This window comes from Pyrus communis, chromosome 16 (genome assembly GCF_963583255.1).
Source record: "Pyrus communis chromosome 16, drPyrComm1.1, whole genome shotgun sequence".
Lineage (NCBI taxonomy): Eukaryota > Viridiplantae > Streptophyta > Magnoliopsida > Rosales > Rosaceae > Pyrus > Pyrus communis.
Window position 1 is genome coordinate 3,783,716 of NC_084818.1, and position 24,910 is coordinate 3,808,625.

At 39.0% G+C, this 24,910-nt stretch overlaps 4 protein-coding genes across 6 annotated transcripts in view; 2 read left to right on the forward strand and 2 right to left on the reverse strand.

The window, feature by feature from the left end:
- Nucleotides 1–184: 184 nt before the first annotated feature.
- Nucleotides 185–919, reverse strand: LOC137719978 (PLAT domain-containing protein 3-like). The gene is made up of 2 exons (XM_068458963.1): nt 803–919; nt 185–661 (listed from the first exon to the last, which is right to left on the reverse strand). Exons 1-2 carry the CDS (start codon nt 875–877, stop codon nt 185–187), a joined length of 552 nt encoding a protein of 183 aa, XP_068315064.1. The 5' UTR covers nt 878–919.
- A 3,582-nt stretch (nt 920–4,501) lies between these two features.
- On the forward strand, nt 4,502–7,160 carry LOC137721373 (F-box protein At2g26160-like). The gene is made up of 3 exons (XM_068460467.1): nt 4,502–5,047; nt 5,140–5,296; nt 5,526–7,160. The coding sequence occupies exons 2-3, from the start codon at nt 5,287–5,289 to the stop codon at nt 6,560–6,562; spliced, it is 1,047 nt and encodes a 348-aa protein (XP_068316568.1). The 5' UTR covers nt 4,502–5,047; nt 5,140–5,286; the 3' UTR covers nt 6,563–7,160.
- Nucleotides 7,161–8,594: 1,434 nt separating this feature from the next.
- On the reverse strand, nt 8,595–11,753 carry LOC137719652 (protein DYAD-like). The gene is made up of 8 exons (XM_068458688.1): nt 11,627–11,753; nt 11,427–11,530; nt 10,487–11,271; nt 9,980–10,363; nt 9,786–9,900; nt 9,574–9,690; nt 8,848–9,480; nt 8,595–8,741 (listed from the first exon to the last, which is right to left on the reverse strand). Exons 1-8 carry the CDS (start codon nt 11,751–11,753, stop codon nt 8,595–8,597), a joined length of 2,412 nt encoding a protein of 803 aa, XP_068314789.1.
- A 1,131-nt stretch (nt 11,754–12,884) lies between these two features.
- LOC137721209 (uncharacterized) overlaps nt 12,885–24,910 on the forward strand; it is a 32,832-nt gene continuing 20,806 nt past the window's right edge. The window contains exons 1-6 of one of the 3 annotated variants that reach the window (XM_068460311.1): nt 12,885–13,015; nt 13,140–13,251; nt 13,705–13,846; nt 14,160–14,383; nt 14,977–15,234; nt 15,367–16,625. In XM_068460311.1, the coding sequence (XP_068316412.1) occupies nt 12,945–13,015; nt 13,140–13,251; nt 13,705–13,846; nt 14,160–14,383; nt 14,977–15,234; nt 15,367–15,672 (1,113 nt within the window). In that variant the 5' untranslated portion in view covers nt 12,885–12,944 and the 3' untranslated portion in view covers nt 15,673–16,625. Of the gene's footprint in view, nt 13,252–13,704; nt 13,847–14,159; nt 14,384–14,976; nt 15,235–15,366; nt 16,626–24,910 lie in introns of those variants that run through there. The other 2 variants (XM_068460309.1, XM_068460312.1) reach the window with 2 other exon arrangements.

Sequence of the window (24,910 nt, forward strand, 5' to 3'; positions counted from 1 at the left end):
TAATTAAGCCTCCGAAAAAACAAACTCCCAACTACAGATCAGGACCATTTCCTCTAAGTAGAAAAGAACACCAAAACATTTTCGGATCCAAATAAAAAATAAAAAATAAATAATCCCGACGAACCAAAGCACCAAATTAAATACTTCTATTCAACTGGTCATTATTCATCCCAACAAATAACAATCAAGCATATCTCTTGGGATACTCCACAACAAACTTCCCATCTTTCCCCCGCTGATCTGCACCGGCATTGACATTCCACGGATTACATGCATCGCGAGTTGCAGTCATCTGATATGGAGCAACATCGTTGGACAACCATTGTTGAACATAGAATATGGATTTCGAACATGCAGTGTTAGGCCCCGTGGCAGTAACCTCCACATGGTCGCAGTACCACCCGGCGTGTGCACCAAACCCGTTGGAGGTGAGCGTGAGCCGGCACACTGGTGCATCCATGCATGGACCACGTACGCTAAACACGTCCAGGTTGCCATGCTCAAAGTAGTCGTAGTGTGGCCCCATTAGGCCCCATGACCTAAGATCCGGCACCCATACAGACCGGCCGGAGAAATCACCGAGGGTCATGCTTATCTTTGAGTCTGTGCCTGCCTTGATGATCGACCCTGTCTTTACATAAATTGTGTACACACATTTGTCCTGCACATACATACATACATATACATACATATATATATATATATATATATATATATATATATATAATTCATACTGTGTGTAGGATAGAGGGGTTAACGACAACGGTTAGCTGAACGTTATAAGTAGGTAATTAGTACTCACATAAGGATTTCCAGCTGCTGTAGAGAAGAAGAGGGCGATCGCCATAAAGGTCTCCGTGAAGCGGAAACTTGTCATTTTTTCCTTCTACTTGTTTAGATGCAGAGATCTGCGAGTGTAAGATTGAGGGACACAGAAAGAGGTGGATCACTACCAGTTTACTCGGCTACTGTAAATGTACATCTATATATAGGGATGTTGTTATGGTAGAAAAAGTAAAATACATGAACATATATCGCCTTTTCTTTCTTTCAAAATATACATAGCTAAATTAGCCGGTCTAAGCGAGATGTCGCCTATCAATAGGGTTAAGATCCTTAAAAGTTGTTTTACAGACAGTACACAAAGGAGACAATATGGTACACCACCTAAAGAGTGACTGCCAATTTCTTAGTTTCTTCACCAACACGAAATAATAAATTCGATGATACACCTGCTGTTAGTTATCCCACATCGGTGTTAACGATTATGACTTTAAATAAGATTACCCCACTCTAACTAATACTGAAACCTTTTGTGATAAAACCTCACACTTAATAGATTGGACATATAGTAATTATCAAGTTGGGAACGGTAAAAAAAAGCCTTTGGCATACCAAAATACCGTTCAATCTTTATCAATTAAGTCATAGTTTAATTACAACTTGTAACGCCATTAGGTTGTGAAGAACCTAAACTTAAAGCTCATTGAGAAAAAAGATAACATTTATCTTTTTTTGACAAGGTGGTATGTCACCGTCTTAAGATGTCCGTTGTTGCAGGTTCAAAAGCCAAACAACAAGCCGGCAACAATGAAGCCGGTGAACCTACGATGAGGACATCCTAAGACGGCTTGTCGTTTGGCTTGTGTTCATCAGCGGCAAACATGCAAAACATAAATGTATGTCGTTTCTTCTATTATGCTTTGCATAAACAAAACAAAGGAAGAGAATTGAAAATTTGAAATGTTGCAGAATACAGGTGGTTTGATGCTTACCGAGAGCAATGCATCCTCATTCCTCATAGATTTTTCGCTTTTTTTAATCGTTGGCTTTTGGCTTTTGGTTTTTGGGTTTTTGCTCTATGATTCATCACTTTTAGTACAGAGGGAGAGAGATGGAGGAGTAGGGGTGCCAAAATGGGGGTTAGGGTTGATTTTGGTTCCTGAAATCGTGCCATGGTCAGATCCGCCCCTCCATCTTCGCTGCTCTTCATAAATGGAGCTCTTGCAAGTCAGGATGCCAAACCTCCTGATCTTGGTGCCGACACACTCACTATTAAATTTTCTCACTTTCTGTCTTGAATTTCATCTCCGATCAAAGACTGTCTCATGTATGTATTCTCATGTATGTATATTAGGGAAAAATAGAAGATGACTGTCTCATGTATGTATTCTCTGAGTAGAAGCCTCGAGATCGAAGACGACGCCAAGTTCTCAAATCCAAGATGAAAAGGTATAATCCACGCTTCTGCAAGTATATATGCATGAAGTCATTGTGATACATGTGGTAAATTCTTAGTAGAGCTTTGATAAGAGTTATTTATCACTAATAGATTGTCTTGCAGCACCTCCTTTTCTACTTGTGCTACAAGTACAGGGAATCATGACTCAATTTTGAATCTCTGTGCAGGTGCATTTTAGCCACATCACCGACAACTACTACTGCTCTTTAGGTACAATTAAACAACCATCATTCTCCAATTCATGTGAAAAACTCATGAGATTGTATATAGCTGGGATACGTATTTTGTTTGTACATAGGCTTTTAATGTAAATTCAATAGAATGTAGATGTAACTAAAAGACTTATTTTATCATATAGATTCAACTGCTTTGATTGGTTTATAAATAATTTAAAAATTGGTGTGTTAAATTGTGGTTATGGATTCAAAACTCGCAGCGGAGTGCGCATACATTTTTACTAAGGATAATACTTGGGTATTCTCTGAGAAGTACCCAATATGCACACTATCTTATGTGGCACAATAAAATAAAGACACTTGGCAAAACTTAATCTTCAAATTCTTAACCAATTATTTAGGCACACATTCACTATTGTGTTAGCCAAACGCCCATCTTCATTCACACCAAATACACTGAGATCTTAGACCATCTCCAACTGAATTAGTCATCTGGTCCTCCAAGATATTAATATTTTAATGAACAGTACATGATCATATTTGTCTCCATCTCCAACCGAAGGCCAAAGGGCCATATAGATCGTTTTAGTCATGTCACAAAAAAACAACATTAACTTAAATTTAAAAATATAACAACTTAAATTTAATATCCATAATCAACATCATATTCATCATCCGCCATTGTAGGAGTATAGTCAGAGATAAACAACTGCCATCGGGTCATAATATCTTTTTTTTTTCCTATCAAAATAGGCCTTACTCATTGGAGTGTAATTCGAAGTGTTCCTTCCCATATTCTTATCATCCATCTCTTCTTGTTATTGTTTGGCCCGTTCTTTATGCCTACGGTTCATTTCTTCCGCGGCAATGGCATATTGCTCCGCCATTAATTGCAAGGAGATCGTCACTTCCTGTTGAGCGGTGTAATCATCATTTGCCTTGCCCTTTTCCTTCAAACTTCGGGCCTTGTTTCGTCCCATAGCCCTAGGAATGGAACCTTCACCCGAAGACGAATTTTCTTCCCTTATTTGTTGAATGGTAGGAGATCCATCTTCATCCATATCTGCAGCTGATGATGCAGTTCCGAACACCGGCGTAGGAGTTACTCTATGTTGAGGTGGATCTTCAAATAACACTCAATCTTTACAAATTTCCCAACAACCGTGAAACTGAAAGGGTTTTGAGCTGCCCTTCATATACAATTCCTCCGCTTGGCGTACCTAGAAAATATAATTACAAAAATTAAAGGAAATTAATTTATGAAATTAAATGTAATATAATTAAATGTATTTACAAAAATTAAAGGAAAGTAATTCATGAAATTAAATGAAATATAATTAAATATATTTACAAAAATTAAAGGAAAGTAAATTCATGAAATTAAATGTAATATAATTAAATATTTAAAATAAATTGTGAAAACACTTACTTCATCGTAGTAGTTAACGCTACTTTCATGTCTACTTGCGACTGCTAACAGTGTTTGATGTCATTTGTTCAAATTTGGGTGAAGATGTTTTTTCCATCTTGAAGAACAACTCTCGTGGTTTCAGACATTCAGTGGAGTGGTGCATTTGTAGAACTCTAAGTATTTTTTGGACACACGAGTCTAAACACCTTCACTTGTTAGAGAACTCCCCCTCACACTATCTTCCGACACCCATCTATAAGCCCTGCAAAAAGCTTCATCTTCTTTTCGGGTCCAAGCCCTACCTTTTATTGCTGACGAGGCCATTTGAAAATGATTGAAATAATTGAAGGAAATATTTTTGAAAGTGGTAAGAAAATATGAGAATTGAAATGGTGAAAAATTTGTGAGAAATGATGAAGGAATGGTTTAGGTATTTATAGAAAAAAAAAATTAGAATTTTCAATAATTAAAAAAAAAGGCCCAAAAAACCAAATAAAATAAATTTTGAATCCAACGGTAAATGGCATCAGCTAGCTGTTGGATTCAAAAATTTGTTTAAGAATTCCTATGGGATATAACCAACAAGATTAATAACAATGCTGTCGGTTATATCTGATAGCAAGTCTTAAATTCCTAGCCCCGCCCAGGGTTGGCTGGCTGGTTCCCTTGAGAGCCGGTTGACCTTTTGGCCCTTTCAAATTTCGTGGGGCCCACGAGCTCTCTGGTTTGTCCTCGGTCGGAGATAGACTATTTTCGGCTCTTTGTACCTTTCGATTGGATTGGAGATGACCTAAGCCACCAGCACCAGCGACGGTCCTCTCCCACCGTCCTCGCTGCACAATCACCGACAACGGTCCACTACCACTAGGCACCAACCACGGTCCTCTCCCACCAGGCCACCACCATCGGCCACGGTCGTCTCCCACGACAGATCAGCGTCTTCACCACCACCATCAGCCACCTTCCCTCGCCGGAACTCATGGCACCTTCATCGTTGTAAAATCTGGATCTCACGTAAGAGTAGAAAACCGTGAAAACAAGAGCACCCAACCCCACGAGCCATGGTCCTCTCCGTATGAAAATCAAGGAACCCATATTTATGGATTACCAGATTGGGCTTCTGGAAATGGAATCTTCCACCACAGTTAGATTGCCATGATTTTTTAAGATATGAAAATGAAAGTGTTTGTCTGATTGTGTGCTTTGACGAGGAAGAAGGTGAGTGTTTGGCTACAGGAATAAAGGATGTTTGCTTAAGTGTTTGGGAGATTTAAATAAAGAAGGTGATTGATTTATTTATTTTTCTGAAGGCTGAGGCATCCCACGCTCCGGAAGGCAAGATAAACCCCTAATCAAACCCTAAGGAGCGGGAGCGGCAGCGGCCGCCTTCAATTTCTTCTAATTTTCCCTGAAAATAAAATAAAATACTAAAAATTCTTGCTGTGGAGTTAGAATCTATGGATCGAGGTACGTTTTCTTATTGAAGCTATTTGGTTTTTGATGAAATTCTACTGTTTCTCCTTAGATCGATAAATCAAATTGTTTAGTTTGTGTTCAATTAGGGTTTTTTAGCTTTATCTTGATATCTGTTTAGTTTGTGAACTGGTACATGCTGATCAAAGAATATAGGAACATCGGTTTATTCTTCATCATCAGCTCGGCTGACTAGTGTTTTTTTTCTTTTGGTTCATGTCAGATTGGGCTGCGTTGCCGAGAGAGATTTTAAATTTAGTTGTAGAGAGACTGGAGACACCAAAAGAATTTAGCTTTGTTTGCAGGTCATGGCGTTCGGCTGCAAAGGATATACAGACCCATTGTGCCGTCACGACAGCCCCTATGATCTTGATTTCTGCTGATGCAGAGAAAGATGAGTGGCATTTATACAATCCGGTGGATGACAAGGTTCTTAAAACCCAATTGAATTTGCGAAGGCAACGATTCTGTGGGTCGTCAAAAGGATGGTTAATTGTTGTGGATGAGAAACGTGTTGTGTCGCTGATAAATCCACTCCTTTTTGGTGTTGGAGGGAGAAGGGATCATGAAAAGTCAATAATTCGCCTTCCTCCGGTAAGCCCTGCAGATTTGAATCAGCTTCATCATGGATTTTTTTTGGTCTACGAGGCTACAATTTCAGAAGATCCAATACTAAATGCCGACAACTGCATTGTTATGGTCATGTTTGCGAAATTGGCTTTTATTCGACTTAACAAAGACAGTAATTGGACTTATTTCCCTGAAACGGAAACGGTTGAGCGAAGAAGGTTTTTTATCGTTCAAGTTCTTAAAGTTGAAGGCAGATTCTATCTTGTTGATCATTTCCGTCAACTCTATTCTTTTGATGTTACTACTCAGTCTGTGTCACCTGTGAAAAAAGTGGTTTTTCGCGAATATGTGCTCGATGTGGACTATATTCGCAAGGAATATCTTGTGGTTTGTAATGAGAAAACAATACTGATGGTTCGAAGGTACATGGCGCGTTATGACTATCATGGGACAAAGACAAAAAGATTCAAAGTCTTTGAACTAAATATCAGCAAGGGTGAGTGGACGGAGAAGAACACTTTAGGTGACGTTGCTTTGTTTCTGGGAAAAAACTCTTCAATATCTGTTTGTGCTTCAGAGTTGGGATATCGAGCAAATTGCATATACTTCATTCATGATCATCCTGCGTTTGGACCAAGTAGAGCTTTTGATTATGGCGCGTCTACAGCGTCGAGGAACAGAGGCTTTTAGAAAATCCGTTCCACAGAGATGCTGGGACTCTGATGAGCAAGACCGATGTACCTCCGATATGGATTCTACCGACTTATAATTTGTAGAGTACTATGGTTTGGTTTTGATTGAGATATGGATCTGGGACATATATTATGGGTTTTAGTTTGTAACTGTTTATGGGTTCCCTCATGGTCCTGCAAGCCTATGAATATATACTATGTTGAAGTTGATGTGATACAATGAGTTTCTTGGGTACCTGTTAATATGAATCAGTCTTCTACTTATATCATAACACGTGAATGGATACACAGAGAATCTTGTGTGACGGTGTTATGGTCATCATCGACACTTTTCTGATGTCTTTGGACGTTACCAACTTTTCGATTCCTTGGCCAAGGCTGTCGTTGTAGTCTGTCGACGGCTGTGTTCCCATCACTTTCTCAACTCTCTTCTGTTGGCTGCGTCATTAAGTAAGCTGCCCTACACGCATGAGTCTCGGGCTAAAACCTTCTTGTTACCGTAGAAAGAAACTGAAATTTGTGACACCCCAGCTGCTTCAGAATGGCATTTTGATCTAGATTCTTGGTTTTTGAATTTCTTAAACCAAACATCTAAGGACCTATTTTGGTACTTTACTTGAATCTAATTTTTTAAACTCAAAAACAATTTTCAAGTTTTAGACCTTAAAAACTTGTTTAGTATGATTATTTTAAAAAATTGAATTCAACTTTTTAAATTAAAAAACAATTTTCAAGTTTTAGGTCTTAAAAATTTATTTGGTAGGATTATTTTCAAAAACTGAACTTAAAACTAATTATTTTCAAAAACTGAACTTAAAACTAACTAAAAAATATAATTTGTTATCTAAAAAAAAATAAAAAATAAAAAGAGTTTTTAGAGTTTTTAAACTTAAAAACTTATTTTTTTCTTTTCTCTCCCTTCTTTCATCTCACTCCAAATCTATCTCTCTTTTTTTCTTTCTCTTTCCTCGTTTTTTTTTACACATTTTTCGTCTCTCATCCAATCCACTCTTTTCATTCTCTCTCACTCATATTCCTCTATATCTTGTCTGATCTTCTCTCTTCTTTCTCCATCTCATGCGACCCCGTCATTTTAGATCTCTTTGTCTAGTTTAAGTCGTAAAATATAATAATTTTAAATCGTAAACCAATCAAGTTTTTGAGTCTCAAAGAAAATTGTTTTCAATAAATGTTCTTAAAAAATGTTTTGAAAAATTACAAAAAATTTCAAATAGGATACCAAACAGGCCCTTAGGTTTTTAGAGAATTTTTTTATTTATTTTTAACAAATGATATTATCAACACTAAAAAGGTGGGGGTGAATTTAGTCTCATAATGGACTAGCAATAAAATGGTTCAAATTTGCCTTATCTATTTGTTCTCAGGCTAAACACTTCTTCCTACCAAGGGAATAAACTGAAGTTCTCTTCAATTCCAACAGCCTTCCCCAATTTGTGTTTCTGGAACTCGAATTGTTGGAAAATTTGGAAGAGTTGGAAGTTGAAGATGATGCAATTCCAAAGCTTAGTATTTTCAAATTGTCAACTGCAAGCGGTTAAGGAGGCTTCCCATCCAAATTGAGTTCCATGAGACAAACCGGAGAAAATTTTGCGCTTTAAAGAGTAAAGTAATGGTTTTTTAATTACAAGAACAAAGTTAGAATAAAATCTAATTTGAAAGCCATAGTTAAAAGTAAGCATTAATAAAAAAGACACATATCATTGCCTTATTATACATAATATTAATCATATTACCCACGCTCACACGTGTGTGTGACAGAATTTAGCCTCCTTTTGATTTTCTCACTTGGACAAAACCAATCTTTATCCAAAACGGCATACCAGCAATTTTAGAATAAAGCCAGCAAAAAACCTAATTTTTGGACTATAGTGCAAAATCCCTAATCATCATGTATACCTAGATACAGTTATTTCTATAACCGCCAATTTCCTATAATTATAAAGTAGCCCTATAAAGTATACCCCATATATATTTAGCTCCCGCTGCTAGATGGATCCAACGGTCCAAAATCAACCCTCCATAGAAGTGCTAGGAGTTCCCACAGCCATCCACCATTTCTCTCCGTTCCACGTGGAAGCAGGAGAGGCGCACCGCCTCTGCTGATCATCACCGTTTCTTGCAGTTTCGTCCACCTCCACCTCCTCCTCCTTCACCATCTGCGCATTAATTTCCACACAAAATAATGTAATTAGTTTAATTTAATTAGATAATTTGGGCTGAGGAAATGATCAATTAAGAAGGAGAAGGGGGTGAGAGACGTACACGTGGCAGAAGATGGTGATGTCTTCTGTGGTAGGTGGTGAGGGTAGTGATAGCTTCACAGCTGGTTTGGGGATTAGGGTTAGGGTTTGGTGCTGTTGTTGCAGGGAGCTCGTTGAGGTTTATGAGTAGGGTTTTACTGATGGTGACGGTAGTGGAACTCTGGGTCTCTGGGGCCAGGACAGGTGGAGGAGCGACAATAGGAGTTGAAGAGGGTATTGTGGTCACATTGCACAATGTGGTGGTGGTCACTGGGCGCCGCTCAGCCACCGGCTTCACAGGGGGAGTGGTGGGGCTGATGAGGGGGCGGGGGGCGGAGGAGGAGGATGAGGGTGGGGTGGGGACCACAAAGAGGTCATGTGGTGGGGCCAGAATCTGGGAAGAAGGACTAGGAATGTTGGTGGGGCTGCCCATGTCTGGCCAGAGAAACGTGCCTTGCGGCTTGCATATCCTGAACCCACTCCTCAGCCTCTCTATTTTTGCCGCCTTGCACTCCGCCGCCGCAGCCGCCTTGTCTCCGCCGCTTAGTTTATCTTCTTCTTTCTTCTCACCGGCTGGTTTTGCTTCCGATGGTGGTGGTGCTCCTGAAATTGTGACTGCATCTTCCTTGCCTGATTCGAACATCCTGATTTTCTCCTGCATTAACATTTAAACCTCCACCAATCAATGCATTCATTAAACGCAATTAAGGCAGACATAATTAAGATAATTAGGGGGTCAATTAATTACCTTAATTCCGGACAAAGATTGAGTAACCTCCACCATTTGTTCTTCTTTTTTGGTCACAAACTCCATCCTTTCTTCATCCATCTTAGCTATCTTCTTCTCTACCTCTGCACAGGCCTCCTGCAAAAGTGATAAAACCCTATCAAGCATTAAGTACAGAACTTAATCAAGATTAAGAAAATATAATCAAACTTAATCATGAACAAAGTCACAACCTTAATCTGGATTAATGAACCGTCACGATCCAAGTCAACACCGGTCAAATTAGAATTTGAAGCGGTCACCATAGCCAAACCAGCATTCCCTTGCTGCTTGGACTCCTTCATCTCCCTGTAAAAATCCAGAGTGTGTCACGAACAGTTAAGAGACTAAATACCATAATTAAGAGACTAAAAACGTGTTTAACTACCTTCTAATCTTGTCAATTTCTTCACGGAGCTTCTTAATCTCTCTTGCACAAGTGGGGTCCTGGGTGGGACTATCGCCGGGCTTCCACCCCGGCGGAGGGGTCCAGTAAGGATCTTGAACCCCAGCCTCCTTCCGGATGTGGACCAGATCAGCACTCTCCAGCCAATACTCCATGGCCCCATCGGCGTTGTGCCGCCGCCTAAATCTCTCCGTCCCGCCGGGCGCCACCTTGCCCGCCATGTGTTTGAGTAAATGATCCAGTAACCCCGTGTCTCCAATCAGCCTCCGAGCCTCCGCTCTCAGCGCCGGCCGCCGTATTGGGTTCCCAATCGCCGCCCCTTTCTCCTTCATCACCTTCAACATGTTCTCCTCCGCCAGCTTGTACCTGCAAAAAACCCAAATCAAGTCAAGAACCCACGATTATTAAACCCAAAAATCGACCCAGTTAATATAATTAACAGATTATTAAACCCAATTAATGATATTACTGTATTAATCTCATTCTCACCTTCCTGCTGACCATCTTGTTACTGTGTGTTTAACTTTAGCCAATTTTCTGCTGCTGCGATCAGGAACTGCTACAATATGGTTATTCTGATTCGGAGGCTTTGCTCTGGATTTTGATCGCTTTTGGGTTGGAGATTTGATTTTTCTCTTATTATCGGGACGCTTCCGCTTCCGACTCCGGAGGTTCATCTTCCATGGCAGAACATGAGGAGCAGCTTCTTCCTCTGTCTCCTCACCTTCTTCTTCTTCTTCAATGCCATCGTCTTCGTCTATCACAGTTACTACTTTCTCAGTGAAACCATCATCGCTATCTTCCTCCAGCTCCATTACCTCCTTTCCCTTCTCCGTTTCTTCATCGTCAGAGCCAGAGCTCGGTGACGACTCGTGCCTGCGGAGGTAGCGAATTTGCCGGCGCTTGCCCCACTTCACCATTCCGGCGAACGTGAGCTCGGACCAACACGGACCCTTTTTAGGAACCACGCTGCTAGCAATGGCTCCGCCTCCGCCACTTACTGCTGGGCTCGACAACGTGCTTCTCGGGTTATTCTTCAACGGAGGTTGAACGGCCCAGAAGCTCCAAATGCTGCTCCGATCTACCATCTCCTGAGGTGGGATTCTCCGGTAAAGCACCTCCGACGCCATTTCCGGGGACATCACATACTTCTCGTTGAGCGCCGGAATCTGTTTGGCTTCTGGTTTTAGATACCCCTTTGCGGGAATATGAGCGTGGAGAGAGTGAAGGCTCGGAAACCTCACCGCCACTTTAAACGCTCCCTTCGCACTCACCTGTATACATATCAAACGACCCCAAATAAAAAACCCCATTTGATTGAAACCAACAAAAAAAATAAAATAAAAAACTGAAACATATAAACCAGATTCAAATTCAATGGCGAAAATTATCAGTAGGTTTTATGGGTAATGAAAATATGAAATAGTACCATGACGATCCGTACGGCCCTGAGCTGCTCTGGTACTGTTCTTCCATGGAGCTTGGATTGGTCCATTTGGTAGAAACAGCCGACTTTAATGTGCTCGATAGTATCTGCAAAATACACAAAAGAAACCATCACATCAGGAAAAAAAAATGAAAACGAAACGGTAAAGAGATGAAGACAATGTGTTCGATGAAAGTACGTACCGAGCGAAGAAACGGGGGAGGAAGAAGGAGAAGCAGAAGCAGAGGAGAGCAGCGCATATGTGGCCAAAAAAGTGCTTTTGCATTCTGGCTTTTTTTGGACTTGCTTCTTCTCCAAGTACTTGCTCATTCTCTCCAAGAAAATCGAAGGAAAAGCTCACTCTTTTCACACTCCCACAGAGAAATCACCACTCAGTTAAAAACCCAAGCTTCCACCAAAAGCTCACACACTTTCACCGCAGTAGATATTTATAAAGCCTGCGGGATGCAGACCGATTTACCCAAACAACCTTCCAGAATTTACCGCTGGGTAAATTCGATTCTGCATTATTCGGACGTTCATGCGGGTTTGTTTGTCTGCAATCTCATAAATACAGTGATCGCTGCGGACACTCGACGTCGTTTTGCCTCTGCTGAGCTTTGCGTTCTGCTGCATGAACCCGATAATCTCGCGCGCGGCGGCTTCTTCACGCGCGTTTGTCTTGGCGCGTGGGAGACCGGAGGAACAGTGACTTTGAATGATAGGCGTTTTGATTGGTTGCCTAACTGAGTTTTTAACGTGGAGCGTCGGATGTGTTTCTTGGTTGTTGGGGTTGGAATTTCTTGGCCGTTGGATCTGTTTGGGGTGACGTTGGGTTTGGCGCGTAGGCGTTGTGATGGGATGAAAGTTGTTAGCGGGAGAGTAACGGAATGGGGGGAGAGAGAGAGAGAGAGAGAGAGAGAGGATTGTTCTTATACGGATATATTGAGGTGGATGGTCCCGTTATACATAAATTGGTACGTCTAATTTATCAAGTAACGTTTTATGTTGTAATGTCACGTACTATGGCTTAATGCCACAACTCACATTTGTCACATATTGAAAGTTTGCATCTTTACATTAATGTACATTCAGCCACTCAGTATTATAGTCTGTTTATATTCTTTTTCTTTTAAAAGTAAGAGGTCTTAGGTTCGAATATCGTGGATGTCGAATTCGATATCAAATTAGGCTGCTCATTGTGTTGTTTAGCCGAACTCCTTATTTTTTCTAATGTAAAAATATCAATGTACTAAAAAAAACATTTGATACCAAGTACAATTTATTTTCCTTGTTCTTGAAATATAGTTGAGAGAGTGATCCACATTCCACACAGTACACACGAGATTTGATCCGTCTTCCCTCAACTACCCACGTGTCAAAATCATGGCCACCCACGTGTCCATCCTCAAGGGACATTCCCTCCAAAATGATTGGGCCTGCCATTCTTTTGGGCTGAAACAAAACCCTGCAGGTGGCCTTTCTTCATCTGGCCGCTATCTCAGACTGGATACAATTCCGATGTACGACAAATCAAATCGGCAGCGTCAAAACCGAAATGGGTTTACTTCCAATTGGCTTCCAGAACCGCGGTTTAAGTTTAACCCATTTCTTAATCACAAGTCCACCGCCCCACTTCCAGTTGCTGCCAGCTCCAAAATTCACACATTTTTCACAGATTTCCGGCAACAATTTCATCAATTGTTTACCTTTCAGGACCCAGAGATCATCAGTAGCAGTTAGATCAGTTGCCACTGAAGCAGCAGCATCACCACCAGCAGCAAAGATGGTCAAAGCCATTCGAATCCACGAACATGGTGGCCCTGAGGTCTCTCTCTCTCTCTCTCTCTCTCTCTCTCTCTCTCTACATATATTGTTTACGAATTGGAATTCTGGGTTGTGCTTTGATTTGTATGAGAAAAACAGAATCAGCCCAATTTAATTAAGAAGCCTCTGAGTTGTTTTTATTGTTTGTAATTTTGACTCGTTGAATTTGAGAATTGCTTCTAATCTGTGCTATGATAATTTATTTGGAAGTGAGCATGCTTGTTGATAGATGATAAGCTTCAATTTATACTGTCTGGTAGAGAGTTTATGGTGCCATATCAAGTGCTTTTCTTATATAATCGTTCACATAAGCCGGCAATTGGACCCGAAAACGATTTATACTCCTTTGATGCTGATTATTCGATATCCATTTCGTTAAAGTTTTGCTTTGGTTATTAGTTTATGCCAATAATTCCCAATCGTTTTTCTTACTTTTGCAATGTGATCATGTTAGGTGTTGAAATGGGAAGATGTGGAAGTAGGGGAGCCAAAGGAGGGCGAGATTCGTGTGAAGAATGAGGCCATCGGGATTAATTTCATTGATGTGTACTACCGCAAAGGCCTTTATAAGGCTGCTACGCTTCCCTACACCCCAGGTTTTGTTTCATTTCATTAAGTTCACTAGTTGAATAAAATTCATTTTTGAGATTATGGAGATGCATTTCAACCAAGATTATCTTGTATCCAAATTTTATTAAAAATTTTGGGTAACCTCTTCGGTGAGTATAAATTTCGACAAATGGTTAGGAATGATTGGGATGAACTTAAAAACAAGAATGCAGAGCATGAAATCAGATAACAGTTCCCACCGATATTTTGATTGTGTATATATACATCTGAAACTTTATCGGGCACTGCAGATGTAGTTACTAGTTACCCTATTTATGTATAAACCAAAACTGATTTCAGGTGTCGAGGCTTGTGGAGTCGTGACAGCTGTGGGACCAGGTCTAACGGGCAGGCAAGTTGGAGATCTTGTAGCCTATGCTGGTCAGCAAATGGGCTCATATGCGGAAGAGCAGATCCTTCCTGCAAACAGAGCTGTGCCTGTTCCTCCTTCCATTGATCCTAAAGTTGCAGCCTCCCTCATGCTTAAGGGTACGACAGCTCAGTTTCTACGCCGCTGTTTCAAGGTAGTTTTACACATGTACCCGCATCTGCTTTTTTAATCTCTCTTGAAAATAAATGTGGAATTGCAGAATGTTTTTGTAGAGCTCTTTGTTTCATACACACACTGTTCCTGTCAAGGTGAATATTTGTTACTAATAATACTGGTCACTGCCAGCAAATGTAAATCAGTAAATGAAATTCAGTGTACCGCTAAACCAATTTTAGCTATTGTCTCTGTTTCGGCAACGTAAGCTGAGTTGTGTGTAACCCTTTCATGTGCGAATCATGAGCACTCATAGAAGTTGAGAAGCTTTCTCTCTCTATTAATCTGTTCCTTTAAATATCTGATACAAGGGAAAACTGCCATTCCTTTTCTCTTTCACTTTTTCATTTGTGGTACACTACTTGTTTCCGTTACGATGGACAGTCTACAGAAATGAGAAAAGCATCACAGCTAAGTGTGAAAAGTGAAGTGCTTTGTTAATCTCAACATATCTTCATTCTACAATTGCATGCCTAATGATGGCCATCGTTTTTCCTAATTTTATGAATGTTTTGAAAAATTGAAACCTTTGTTGCTTTTGTTATTAGATCTGACTCGACCTTTGTTATACAGGTCGAACCTGGACACGCAGTCCTTGTTCATGCAGCAGCTGGTGGAGTTGGATCCCTTTTATGCCAGTGGGCTAATGCCCTTGGTGCGACTGTCATTGGGACTGTATCAACTAAGGAAAAGGCAGCTCAGGCCAAGGAGGATGGATGCCACCACGTCATAATATATAAGGAAGAGGACTTTGTCACTCGTGTGAAAGAAATAACATCCAACAATGGGGTTGAAGTTGTCTACGATTCTGTTGGGAAGGATACGTTTGAGGTAAGTTATACTTGTCTTATATTCATAAGCGTGTCATGATTTATCCAAACTACTCAACTCCAACATTGACATCATCTAATAGATAAGTAATGTTTTCGACTATGAATTCTTATCGGGAGGTATTGTTTTCAGGGATCACTGGAAGTCTTAAAACTTCGGGGATACATGGTGAGTTTTGGGCAGTCATCAGGTGCGCCTGATCCAGTTCCATTATCAGCTATTGCAGCGAAATCACTCTTCTTGACTCGGCCTAGCCTCTTTCATTACGCTTTAACTCGAGAGGAATTGTTAGAGGCTGCAGGAGAGGTATTTGCTAATGTTGCATCGGGTATATTGCGGGTTCGAGTGAATCACACCTACTCATTATCTGAAGCAGCGCAGGCACACGCAGACCTTGAGAACAGGAAAACATCTGGATCTATCGTTCTTGTCCCCTAGGTCTGAAGCGAACATATACGAGTTGTGGTATGTGTGAAAAAAATTACGAATAAGGAACGGAACGTCGCCTTCCGGTTCCGAAACTTGTTATACGTGTTGTGTGTGTGAGTGTCCTCCACTTTGTTCTTCCTGCAGCCGCCGACCCTAGCTAGGGTCGGTGGCAGTCCTTCTCTTCTCATTTCTCCTTTTTCCTTTTCTTTCCTTTTCCTTCTCCTTCATCTTCCATGTACCCCCGCCTAGTGGCCTGTTTGCATCTGTTTTCTTTGAGCTCAGTCCCTTTTCCAACTTCTCCCATTTCTTCCTTTCTTCCACTTTTCCCCTTTGTTTCCTTTCGTCTTCCTTCCACCTTTTCCACCTTTTCTCCTTCTTTCCACCATTTCCCCCTCCTTCCCCCCACGTTCCCCTATCCGGATCGGCTTCATCCTTCTTCGATCTCACAGTCCGGCTTGGCTCCCACCTTTTTTCAATGCGATTTATCGTGCTTCTCCCAGAAGCTGAGTAGAGTTTTGGCTCGGGTGTTCACACCATCTCCTTCAATTAGTTTACCTTTTTGGCACTGTTGCTAGTGGGTTTTTTCCCGCTAGCTTCCTTCGATTTGTGGCGGTTTACTGCTGTGGTGTGCTGTGGAGGAGTTTGGGGCTCTGTTTTGGGGTCCTGTTGTAGCTCTGTTTTCATCCAGCTTTGGGCTTTGGTAATTTTGATTTCTTGATGGGTGCAAGGGTTGTTCGTTCGGCGAGCGGGTTGATGGCAGAGGTAGAAACCTGCTAGGGTTTGCTTTGGTGTTTTTCCTGTTTAGGGCTCTAAACTATGTTTTAGGCTGTTGGGGTTACTATCGAGGTCCATCTTTTTGTTTGTGTGTTTATTGTATTTGGACCTTCTTTTTTGTAATATGTTGTGTTATACATAAGAAAGTTTTAATGAAAAATTTACGGTACTGTTTATTTTAACAAAAATTATATTTTTACACTAAAAAGTCAATCCTAATACTATTCATTTTACCTTTTATTTTGTCCTTATCGTTAAAACTCAAAGTTTTCAAGTAATTTTCATTAGTTTTTCTTATAAATAAAGTAAACCTTAAAAAGAGATTTGTGATGTAGTGAACCTCAATTAATTTCCATCAACATAAAAAGGGGTGATTTGTATGAACAAAACTTAAAATTTTACAAATTGAGAACAATATTTTTTTTTCCCTGTATTGTATATGGTACGTAGAACCAACGACTCATGGTTAGAAATCTAGCATGATATTCAATAAAATATTGGACCACATGTTTTTAAATATGCTTATGATAAGGTCGGACATTAGTTGAAAGTTTTTTGGGCTGGAAAATGTACAAGGTGAACGCAACGACAAGATATCAGATCCAAGTACACCAAACCAGGCCTCTAGTCACAAACCCTGATGGGTCTCATAAGGAAAAGGAAACTGACAACTTACTCACCAACCCTTATGGCTCTTAGATTATTTTCCCTTATTGTCAAGTCAAATTTAGGCGTTTCATCTCTCTTATCACGTGAATGCACACACGTTTGTCTCGAGATTGCTCGCGTTACTTGAGTGACGTGGAGTCCATGAATCATGAGAGATTACCAACGTTACTCGAATGATGTGGGAAGCATGAGTGGTAAGGAGGGTGATCTCACAATCTATGTCCATCTTCTCTTCTTCATAAATTTAAGAAGATGACATAACATGAGTTCTCTCCCATGCCACTCATTTTTATTGTTCCTGAGAGTCTCTCCCTTTTCCCTTTCATGCCACCCCAATTAGAGATTTTGATTTTGATTTCAAACAATTTTCATCTTCTTTTCCAATTTTTGTTTTTTGATGTCTTCGTTAAGATTGATACAATTTGGTAATGTTTATAATTTTTTTTTCTTTCTCTTGATGGTTTAGCAGATTCGACTAGATTTTAAGAACTTGACCACATTTTTCTCGAGAATTGTTACTAGCACTTCAAAATAATTATCTTGTACTTTTTTGCGTCTTAATTTTTTCAATAAAGAGAAGTACCAGATGACTAGAGTTTGCACGCAACGCCCATTGACTGCTACATGGTGCTATTCACTAACATTGTCCGATGAGGAGGCCTCCTTTAAATCAACACCACCAAGATCTCCATCTCACTCTTCAAATTAATTGCGACCATAATCAATGTAGACACTAATCTCTTGTCACAAGCGTACTTAAAAAAAAGTTTGTAACTACCCCAATGTGGAGTGGTTTTAATTCGCATATATTAATTTACTGTTTTACCCCATATTAATTAAGTTAATTTTTCCAATTGTTATATATGTATGGAGGGCTTGATGAAAGAAATTACAAATGCTTCACCAATTTCAAATTCACATTCCACACGTCTTGTCATAGGTTCGATTTTTAATGATAGTGAATCACGCGATGATAGTAAGAGGATGACTGAAATGCCTTTACAAGTCTTCCCGACCTCTGAAGAGGTGGACTACCGTACCTTTCCCTCAAGCTAATCCCCTTAGAGAAAAATCAAATTATGTAATCTATTTGAGTTTTTCACTTATTGAAATTAATTTATTTATCACCAAATTTGCGATTGGAAAATTTGGTTTATGCAGCGCAATTCAAACATGCCGGATCGCATGACTAATTTTTTCTTGCTCGCCAGAAGAAGATGAGTGTTTGGTGCATTTTATCAGAAAACTAATCATTAATTAGATGTTCAATCTTGTTTGTTTGAAATACATACCACACTTGTTTATTCAATTGAAAGTGGAGAATTAAAAAGTTTGTGAATCCAACACTACAATGCGTAATTCAAAATTAACAGGAATTAAACCAATTAATGAAAATATTTGGGCTGAAACATTAGCAAAGTGAATCCAACAAGCCTGATATGTTATATAGAATGAGTTTACTATCATGTAAAATTTATGTGCTTAATTAGATGCGTTGTCATGTGTAAATTTTTCTTTACGTAATAATTCATTAATGAATAAAGATGTCACGATAACGGTGAACTCGTTATAAATATTGATTATTCACCCGTTCAGCATCCACACGACCAAGAAACCAGTATAGTCCTCTGCCAACAATGTTCACCATTACACAAATGTTATGCCCAGAAAGCTGACCTTGCCACCGGGATTGTCAAATTCCCAGCATTGTCTTGTATTTGTTGCTTTATTTATTTATTTTCTAATTGGCAAATGAATAAAGTAATAGAAACTGAATGAATCATATCCAGTTATTTCCTACCAAAAGAAATGAAAATCATTACAAATCTGTGTAGATTAATTATTTTCGTTTTTTTAAAGTTTAATTTCCCCAGATTTAAAGTAGTCAATTTGCAATGGAGAGAGAATAATTATAGCATACAAAAAGAAGTCCGATCAATATTGGATCAATTTGAAAAGAAAAGGGTGGATCTTCCATTCGGTGTTGGAAAGAAAGATCATAAACTTTGGTGATATACTATGTATATAAAGTTGAAGAATTAACGAAATAATTGGCACAATAATAATAATAATAATATGAAGCATGTGGTTTAATATCCTAGTGTATAGAGTGTTAGGTTTTTAATCCTGCGTGTTGGGTTCGAAACTCTCCTTCGCCTTTAATATAGTAATACTTTCGAATCCTTCTCATCCTCATAATAATAATAAAATAAAATAAAAAAAATCAAATGAAGAGAGGAATGGTTGCAATAGTGTCAGCCAACGTTTTTTACTAGAATTTTAATTCAATTAATAAATGGATTTGAAAGGAAAGGAAAAGTTATCATGAATTTCAACAAGCATTATTTGTATTTTGAAATACTCATTTTGACTAGATTTTTAATTCAATTAATAAATGGATTTGAAAGGAAAGGAAAAGTTATCATGAATTTCAACAAGCATTATTTGTATTTTGAAATACTCATTAAAATATATTGAGTCTAATGAAGTTCCCATATCAGGCTCATATATGACTGCAAGTTTAGTGGTGGAGCGAGAAATTTATAATGGGCTCATAAAATAGAATTTTCTAAAAATTGATCATGCTTCTACTTGTAACGACTATTTTTTATTTATTTATAAAAAGAGTATGATATTCATTAACATGAGAAAGATACGTACACAAAGGAGGATAGGGTGCATCAATGGGCCTTGATCAAAACCTTGACAGGGATTTCAGTCCGGTTGAAGGGAAAAAGACTGTCTTGCCAAATTTTAAATTTTTTCTGCAAAAAATTCATTCCCAATCAATCAATCAATCAATACAAAAACACTAAAAATCCTAATAAATCCAATATGAGAGAAATACTGATATGATTGGGATTTTGTGATACAACCAAATGCGATAAAGAGTGACTGAATGAACTTAAACACCGGAGAAGCTTTGAATTAGGATATATATATATATTTTTTTTTTTTTGTTTGGATGGAGAAGGCGTTTGCGTGTTTGATAAGTCTTCAGCTTGTTTGAGAATTAGCGTGCTAATTATAGAACACAAACAATTAATGTAGTTTTGGTTTATGTCAATTTAAAAAATATTGATTAAAGATCTCCTTGCTTCATTTGTCGTAGTTAATATAGAGGTCAAATGAAATTTCAAAAAAAGAATTTTATATGTTATTGGGTCAGCAGCAAACAATGCCCCAGACTCCTCCCTGAACATTCAAAGCTATTGACTAAACCATCCTCAACGGCCGGAGAACGTACGCGTTTTTTGATCCATGCCTATGAACGAGTCAGTCCAACTCTCGTTGAATGTTTGACAATGTTAAGAAGTTGAGAAGATCAAATTTTATGTGGAAAATTTGGCCAAAAACTCTGATATATTCCATACGATGAATGCATGAAAATTCATGCAGAATAATTAAAGCTTTGATTTTTCTTGCTCAAAGATGATAAGGAGCTAGTCCATCTGTAGAGACAGAACATAAGGACCAGTCATATTCACAACCCCACCTGGAACTGTGAACAGTCCTTCATACGGGTCGTAGGCTCCTGGCTAGGCATATCAAGTAAGTAAATGATTTAATCCACAACTCTAATATGATGGATTTATCCAACATAAATCAACCTTTATATATATGTAATAAGAATGTATAATTAGAGAATAATATTGATTGTGATTTGATCTCTAGAGATATCAATGGGGTGTTTTATATTGGAAGTAGGATTGTTGGAAACCTTAATTGGATATGATTATGATACTTAACTTGGAAGCTAAGAAAGTAAGTTTAGGTTTCTTTTATGGATGGAAGCCCTAGCTTTTAGCCTATATCAATACCAAGGTTCTAAAAGACGCTAGATGCTAGTCGAGCGGCGGGTTGGGGCCTAGCGCCTAGGCGCCTAGGTGGGGGCCTAGGCAAATTAGGCAGATTTAAGTAATTTTGTTATCCATCATATAAATTAATTCAACTTACTACCTAATATGTAAATAAACATTGAACAATATGTTTTTTTTTCAAGAAAAATATATTTGTAAGAAAATATGTAAAATTTTAGCCCTTTTGTATCATTTTCTAAGCCTATAAATTTTTTTGGGCCTTTTTCATTAATAAAATGTAAGGTTGGGCCTTGTATTCCTTGTTTCACCCTTGAATAGAATTGTCCAGTCCATTATAGATGGGCGCAATGGACCCTAACAAAAAACCCAAAACTATCTAATCCATTTATTATTCTATATTTCCTATTAGAATGAAAGAATACACCAAGATACTTGTACCAGCCTCCCGATTCCAATCATTAACTCACATTTTTTCCAAAAAAAACCCTAAGCTGCTTACTGCAAAAACCATTGCCACCGTCAGCCATATCACCACATCTGTAATTGCAGATCCATACTCTCTCTGTCATATCGTATACAATCGTCACACCGAGAGGGAGACGACGAGACTCGGGGAGAGAAGACTGGGAGGTGCAGAGCACCCAAATTGGCCAGCGTCCGCTTGCTTCTGGGTAGACGGTCATATTTTCCCAGACCGTCTAACTTCTGTCTAGCCTGCCCAGCATCCGTTTAGGCCGCCTAGGCATTCGCCTTTCGCTGTCTAATAGCTTTCCCGATTTAGTAAACGATTTTGGGTTAATTGTGGCGGAGCACCACTATCTAGCGCCTAGAGCATTTTTTAGAACACTAATAAATATCGGTCCCTATAAACCCTAGAACACATGACACAAAAGCTTCCCATAGAGCATTGTCATACGGCTAGGAGTTAATAGAAGACTTAGTGTGCTTCTTCTCAGTGCAATACTTTCTATGGTTGCTGCTAAAGCTTCATTAGGTTAAGGTTTGATTTCTTTACGTGCATTAATTACATGCATGAGTTGTCAATGCAAATTTCAACGTCTTCAATCTTGATGAAAATGTTCCTGCAAAACAATCAACCATTTTGATCAAAGACCAAAAACCTCATGAGTCCACGAAGAGTGGGAAGAGGCGGTTTTGGCCAATGGATCTCCAATGCCTAAGTTAGTCTATCTGATAAGAGTGAGTGCTTAAGGTTTTCTGTGCATAGAAAATGCGTACCATTTTTTTGTGGAGAAATTGGGTATTTATACGAGAATTGGCCAGCAATTAGGGTTGATTTTGGTGAGAATGTTCCCAAGATATTGTGTAAATAATATCTTGAAATTAAAGGTAATTATCCCTAATTAAATATAATTGGGATAATTACTTGATAGGGTTTATCTTCAATTGGGAATGCATATATGATAGGATTTAGGGATAATCCTATCACTAAGTACCTTCGACTTTTTCCACATGCAGTGGAGCTCTGAGTAGTCCTAGGATATTGAGCTGCGCTTGGGATGCCCAGCTCATTTAATAAGGGTAGTCTTGTTTTTTTTTTGGCTAAAAGTACATGTGTCACCTCCATGATTTTTGAGATTATTTTTGGCTCCACATAAGTGTTTTAATTGTACACCCTCAAAGGATAACATAGCAATCATATGCTTTCTTAGTATCTACATAATTCATATCAACCGAGGTGCACAACACGTAGACTTGAGAGACTTCCAAGTTCACAATGAAGTATTCACTCAAACTGATCAGGAAGTAAAACAATAAGTCACCAAAACAATTCTTCTTGGAGGAGGGTTGGTTTACCCGGGTGATTGATCTACCATAATGTAATCCTACCTATAGCACTGGTAACCGAAGTCAAGTATATATATGACGATCTTCATGCATGAATAGCTGAGATGAAAGAAACAGTGGTAGATGATAATGATAAGGGGTGTCACGTCTGGAAGGGCAGGAAGAATGAATGCGCGAGAGGTGCCATGGAGTGAGGAATATCCCTAGTCTCATGTAAGACAACTAAATGCACCTCGAGGTGCTGTCGAGGAACTAGGGTTGAGCACAGAACAGGCAATTGAGCCACTCGATCAACCAACCTGTCTATATGTATCCATTCGACCAACCGAAATTTTGGCGCTAGTTCTACTGCCTTGACTTTTCAAAGTATTCAAGAAAGACAAACCTCAAAGTACGCCGCGCACGGGGACCCTATAGCTTTCACCAAAGATTGTGCTTGTACGGGTCTCTTACTCGTCCATTCATCTAGAGCATATGGACATTCCAAGAAACACCTTTCCCTTACAAGCCATTCTTGTGCTTAAAAGCTGGCATGGAAGGAGTTTTATGTACTCCCATATCCCTTGTAGGTCTCATTGATATGTTAATAACAAGGAATATGCAAGTTTTGGATATCTCCGTATATAGGATCCGTGCCGTTGTGAGATATTTAAAAATTTTCCACCAATACGTTTTTTTCTCTTCAGTTGTTCCTTGAAAGAGTGCACCGTCTGTCTCTAAAGCGAATTTAGAAAACAAGATAACATAGTAGTTCCTACCCACATGGTCCACTCCCTTAACAGGTCCACATGAATCATAGTTAGCAGCTACAGTTAAACCACCTGCCTCATTCGACTGGAGACCAATAGTTGTGTGAAGTATGAGCAATAAGCCTTGTTTGATGATGTGAAGGTAAAAATGTCATTTTATGTTTTCTGAGAGTAAATTCAAATCCCGGAGTCAAAACATTTATTAATATAAAAAATATTTCACGATCTCAAACAAATTACCCCTCAGTCAAATGCTTTTCGCTTTTTGGGAGTGATTTCCAATCACCTTCCTTTTCACCTTTTTTTTTTTTTTTACCCAGAAAAAAAATAAATGAGAAATTCAATTCTGGTGGTAGCTGCCTACTCAAATTATACAATGGCGTTTGTGTGAAAGAAAGAGGACTTTGTCGCTCGTGTGAAAGAAATAACTTTCGACAATGGCGTTGATGTTGTCTATGATGGAGTAGGGAAGGATACGTTTGAGGTTTAAGTTTTACTTTTCTTATGATCTCCATAAGTGTGTCATGATTTACTCATATGTTGTTGCATATATATGCCTAACCAACTCCAAAATTGACACAAGTGACTTTTAACTTAGTTGGTCAAGAGCATTCGACATTATCTGATATATAACATTTATTTTGGACTACGAATTCTTACAAATAGATATTGTTTTCAAGGATCGCTGGCAGCGATGAAGACTCGTGGGCACATGGTGAGTTTTAGGCAGTCATCAGGCAAGCCAGATCCAGTTCCCTTACAAGTAAATTCAATGCACCATTTCTAATAATTCGCTTGATTAAGATTCCAATACTTTACTTGAAAGAATTTAAGCTAGGGTTGTAAAGACTGATTGCATAAGCTCAACTCAATTGAAGATGAGTGAGGTTTTGCCTTTATTATATAGAGATTACAAGATAAGTATGTTACAATATAAACGTATAGTAGATTACAAGTGAATTCAAATTACAAATATAAACTGATAGAGTCTAAGAAGAGATAGGACTGCGTTGGGTTCTGTATTTGGTAAAGAGTCCTTGAGTTATCCAAACTAACTTTGACTTGGTGAGCGGGACTTAGGTGATTCAAAATGCAGGGATGTGGATTGCTGACCTGGAGTACATGTAGGAATAATAGGTTTATCACACCCTCGCAAGCTAAGCGGGCGTTTACGAACAGGAAGCTTGGAGAGGAGATAACTGAAACAAGAAGAGGACAACCTTTTGTGAGAAGATCTGCAATCTGATCAGTAGTTGCGACATAGCCAACTTGAATTTCTTTGCGAACAACCTTTTCTCGCACATAGTGATAGTCAACTTCAACGTGTCTCATCTTTGCCTGATAAACAGGATTAGAAGCTACTGCAAGTGCACTGATATTGTTGCACCATAACTTTGGTGGAGAAAGAGAAAAGTGCAGGTCATG

Bases quoted from the DNA above. Each gene is read 5' to 3' on its own strand.
- LOC137719978 (XM_068458963.1), bottom strand. From the start codon at position 877: ATGACAAGTTTCCGCTTCACGGAGACCTTTATGGCGATCGCCCTCTTC. The intron at 662-802 runs GTGAGTACTAAT...ATGTATGTGCAG, and splicing joins CAGCAGCTGGAAATCCTTAT to GACAAATGTGTGTACACAAT.
- LOC137719652 (XM_068458688.1), bottom strand. From the start codon at position 11,753: ATGAGCAAGTACTTGGAGAAGAAGCAAGTCCAAAAAAAGCCAGAATGC. The intron at 9,481-9,573 runs GTAATTAATTGA...ATGTTAATGCAG, and splicing joins AATCTTTGTCCGGAATTAAG to GAGAAAATCAGGATGTTCGA. The intron at 8,742-8,847 runs GTACGTCTCTCA...ATTAATGCGCAG, and splicing joins ATCACCATCTTCTGCCACGT to ATGGTGAAGGAGGAGGAGGT.